General features: G+C 59.4%; 1 protein-coding gene and 1 long non-coding RNA gene across 2 annotated transcripts; both read right to left on the reverse strand.

Annotated features, from left to right (window-relative positions):
* Positions 1-651: 651 nt before the first annotated feature.
* Positions 652-2,494, reverse strand: PLEKHB1 (pleckstrin homology domain containing B1; the record flags this gene model as incomplete). Its single annotated transcript, XM_026850191.1, has 2 exons — positions 652-2,014; positions 2,371-2,494. Coding segments are annotated over 2 exons (261 nt in total), but the record flags the coding sequence as incomplete, so codon positions are not given.
* Positions 2,495-2,501: 7 nt separating this feature from the next.
* Positions 2,502-3,161, reverse strand: LOC113485556. Its single transcript, XR_003399446.1, has 3 exons — positions 3,061-3,161; positions 2,819-2,972; positions 2,502-2,708 (listed from the first exon to the last, which is right to left on the reverse strand). It is a non-coding gene; the product is annotated as an uncharacterized LOC113485556 (long non-coding RNA).
* Between the last annotated feature and the right edge of the window lie 10 nt (positions 3,162-3,171).

Here is a 3,171-nt window from a genome sequence, read left to right on the forward strand (position 1 = left end):
GATAATTCAGAGGGACAAGGGAAGGAACTGGGATAATTTGAGGGGAGCAGAGGAAGGAACTGGGATAATTTGGGGGGGGCAGAGGAAGGAGCATGGGCCAATTTTGGGGGGCAAAGGAAGGAGCCAGGACAATTTGGGGGGGCAGATGAAGGACCTGGGATAATTTAGGGGGGCAAAGAAATGAGCAAGGAGAATTTGGGGGGGCAAAGGAAGGCGCTGCTCGGCAGCTGCGTGATCATAGTCCTTCAGCGGGGCGCTGGAGCCGCGTCGAGGGGGATTTCTGGGGCAGCTTCTTCCCCTCCTGCATCTCCTCAGGGCCCTGGCGCCACCTTCGGAGGCCGCGAGCGGGGGCCCCGCGGTGCCCGGTGCTGCTCGAGGGCTCGAGCCCCGGTTTTGAGGTGGTTTAGTTTTCCGGTAGCTCCTCCCTCCCCTTGAGCTGCCCTTGGTGTTCCCGGCCGAAAAAGGGGTGCGGAAAAGGGGTGCAGGGGGAGCCGGTGACACCCACACACAGCTCTTGAGGGGGACCCAAACCGCCCCCCCCAGCTGGAGAGCGGCGAGGATGAGCCACCCCCTCCTCATCCTCACTCACCCGCAGGCTGGGTCTTGTTTTTTGCTGCCTTTATTAGACTGCAGAGAGCTGCTTTGTTTGTTTTTTTTTTTCCTCCAAAAATCGATGCAGTTGATGGGAGCGGGTGTGCAGCAGCAGCGAGGCAGGGGAGGATGAGGACGGTGTTTCAGGACATCCCGATCCCCCATCGGGCACGGGGACAAACTGAATCCGGGGTTTTCACACCAAGAGCGGGGCACTGGGGTCACTTTCCGTCTAACTCGGAGTTTTGGTTGTAATTCTTAAATTTGATTAATATCAGTGGTGGGATAAAATCGTGCCTCGGAGGGCGACGTGTGGCTATTTCCCTCTCCGCCTGCACCAAAACACGAGCTGCTGCTTCTCCCCTGGCCTCGGGGGCACCCAAAGGGACCGTTTTTTCCCCCCCTCTCAATCCCGAATTCCTGCTTCCAGGATCCCGGCTTGGCTGCCAAGGATGGGCCCCTGATCCCCAAAATGATTTCACCCCTTGCCTTCTCCCAAAAAATAATTGGGGTGAAACTCCAGATGCTGCGTGGGCCTCCCGCGGTGACTCTCGCTTGGCTGGGGAAGCTGGGATATTCCCAGGGCCCTTCCCAACCCAATTCCCTGGGATTTAGCCCCAATTCCCAGGGGGTTTCCCACTAGTTCTCCAGCTGCGCCAGGCCCAGGGGACTGGTGCAAGGCTGGAAGGGGGTAGAAATCCTGCAAAGGGGTTTTTTATCCCCCTTAATCTTGAGTCTAACCTGTCTCTTGAGCAACCCTCTTACGTCAGCACCCACTCCAGGGCTGGAGCCTGCCCCCCAAAAGCAGCTGTGCTGCTTTTTTTTTTTTTTTCCAGCCAGGTTTGCAAAAAAATTCAGCCACCTCCCCCCCAAAATAATTCCCCCTCGTTACAAAAAACCAAGTATTTCTGCAAACAGCTCCCGGCAGAGATTTGGGGTGGGGAACTGAGCCAGGTTTTGGGGCTGGGGCACTGCACCCTCCCCTCTGCCACCGTCCCTGGTGGCTCTCCAGGCCCTTTGCGGGTAGGAATGGGGCACGGTGGGGTTTTGGGGGTCCCTGAAGCACGTGGGGGGGTATTTAATGCCAAAGCCAGGCTGGGAGGAGGATACGGGGTGGGGTTGGGGCTGGATCTGTCCCCAGGGGGCTGAGGCTGGTTTTGGGGGGGGCAAGGGTGGGTACCAAGCCAGGAGTGAGTTAAACCAAGCTGGGAAGGCCAAGAGGGTCACGTTGGGGGGCTGTGACCTGGTTTTGGGGGGTCACCTCCTGCAGGAAGGGGGGGGAGCTGTTAAAACCAGCACGGCATCCACATGAAGGAGCCCAGGGCAGCACCGGTGGCGGCCCCCGCCAGCAGCCCCAAGGCCATCTGGTCCCCCGAGACGCGGTAGGGATCCTCGCGCACGATGACGTGGGTCACCCCGGGAGCTGCAAGGGAAAGAAAAGGGGGGGTGAGCGGGGGCAGGGGGAGCGAGGGGACACCCCCCCGCTGCCAACGGGGAGGCATTGCTTCCCCCAAGGGGGTGCTGCTAGAGCAGGGTGGGAGGGAGACCCCCAGTTTTTTTGGTTGGTGCCGCCAAGTGTGTGGAGATGAAATTGAGTTTACCAGGTCTCAGCCCAGCAGCTCCCAGAGCCTGGGTATCAATCCCCAAACTGGGATCTGTGTGCCAAGGAGGGGGGGCAGCTGTGACTCCCCCCTCCTCACCACGGCCTGATGAAGCTGGTAATGGGGCAAAGTGTCCAGCACACGTTGGGGAGGGGTGAATCAGGATGGGGCCACCCACCTCCGTACTGGTGGCCATAGTGGCCGGAGCTGATGTAGGCGGTCTGGTGGGAGTCGAGGGGCACCGTCTGGTAGTAATCGTCATCGTAGGGGTCGTAGACGTGCACCTGGGAGCAGCGGGAGTGTGGCGTGAGGCTGGGGGCTGGAGCCCTGCAGGGTGTCTGGGGCCGTGCCTCAGTTTCCCTGATGTGTGATGGGGGGTTCTGAGTCGCTGGGGTTACCCTGTGCTGCTGGAGGGGGGGCCCAGAGTCTCCCAAATGCTGGGGGCAGCCTTTGCTCAAGCACCAGAATCACCTCCCTGTGCTCGGGTCACTGGAACTGTGGCCCCTGTCACCTTGTCTGTGTCCCCCTGTCACCTTAACTGTCCCCTTAACCCTCTGTCCGCTGTCACCTTGACTCTGCACCCATCCCCATGTCCTATCCCCTTCACTTGGCCCCTGTCACCTTACCTCTGCCCGCATTCCCCTTATCTGTGTCCCCATTCCCTTTTATTTGGTCCCGTCACCTTAAATTCTGTCCCTGTCATCTTAACTTTGTCTGCTGTTACCTTAAGTGTGTCCCCAGAACCCCGTGTCCCCGTCACCTTAACTCTGCCCCATTCCCCTTCACTTGGTGCTTGTCACTTTAAATTCTGTTCCTGTCACCTTAACTGTCCCCCTAACCCCATGTCCTTGTCACCATGTCCTTTCACCTTAACTGTGTCCCCAGAACTGTCCCCATTCCCCTGCTTGTCACCTGAACTCTGCCCCCGCCACCCCTGACCACTGAACAGGGCCACCCTCGCCTGCCCCAGGGGCTCTAC

Source organism: Athene cunicularia (assembly GCF_003259725.1).
Source record: "Athene cunicularia isolate RWA chromosome 1 unlocalized genomic scaffold, athCun1 chr1_part1, whole genome shotgun sequence".
Classification (NCBI taxonomy): domain Eukaryota; kingdom Metazoa; phylum Chordata; class Aves; order Strigiformes; family Strigidae; genus Athene; species Athene cunicularia.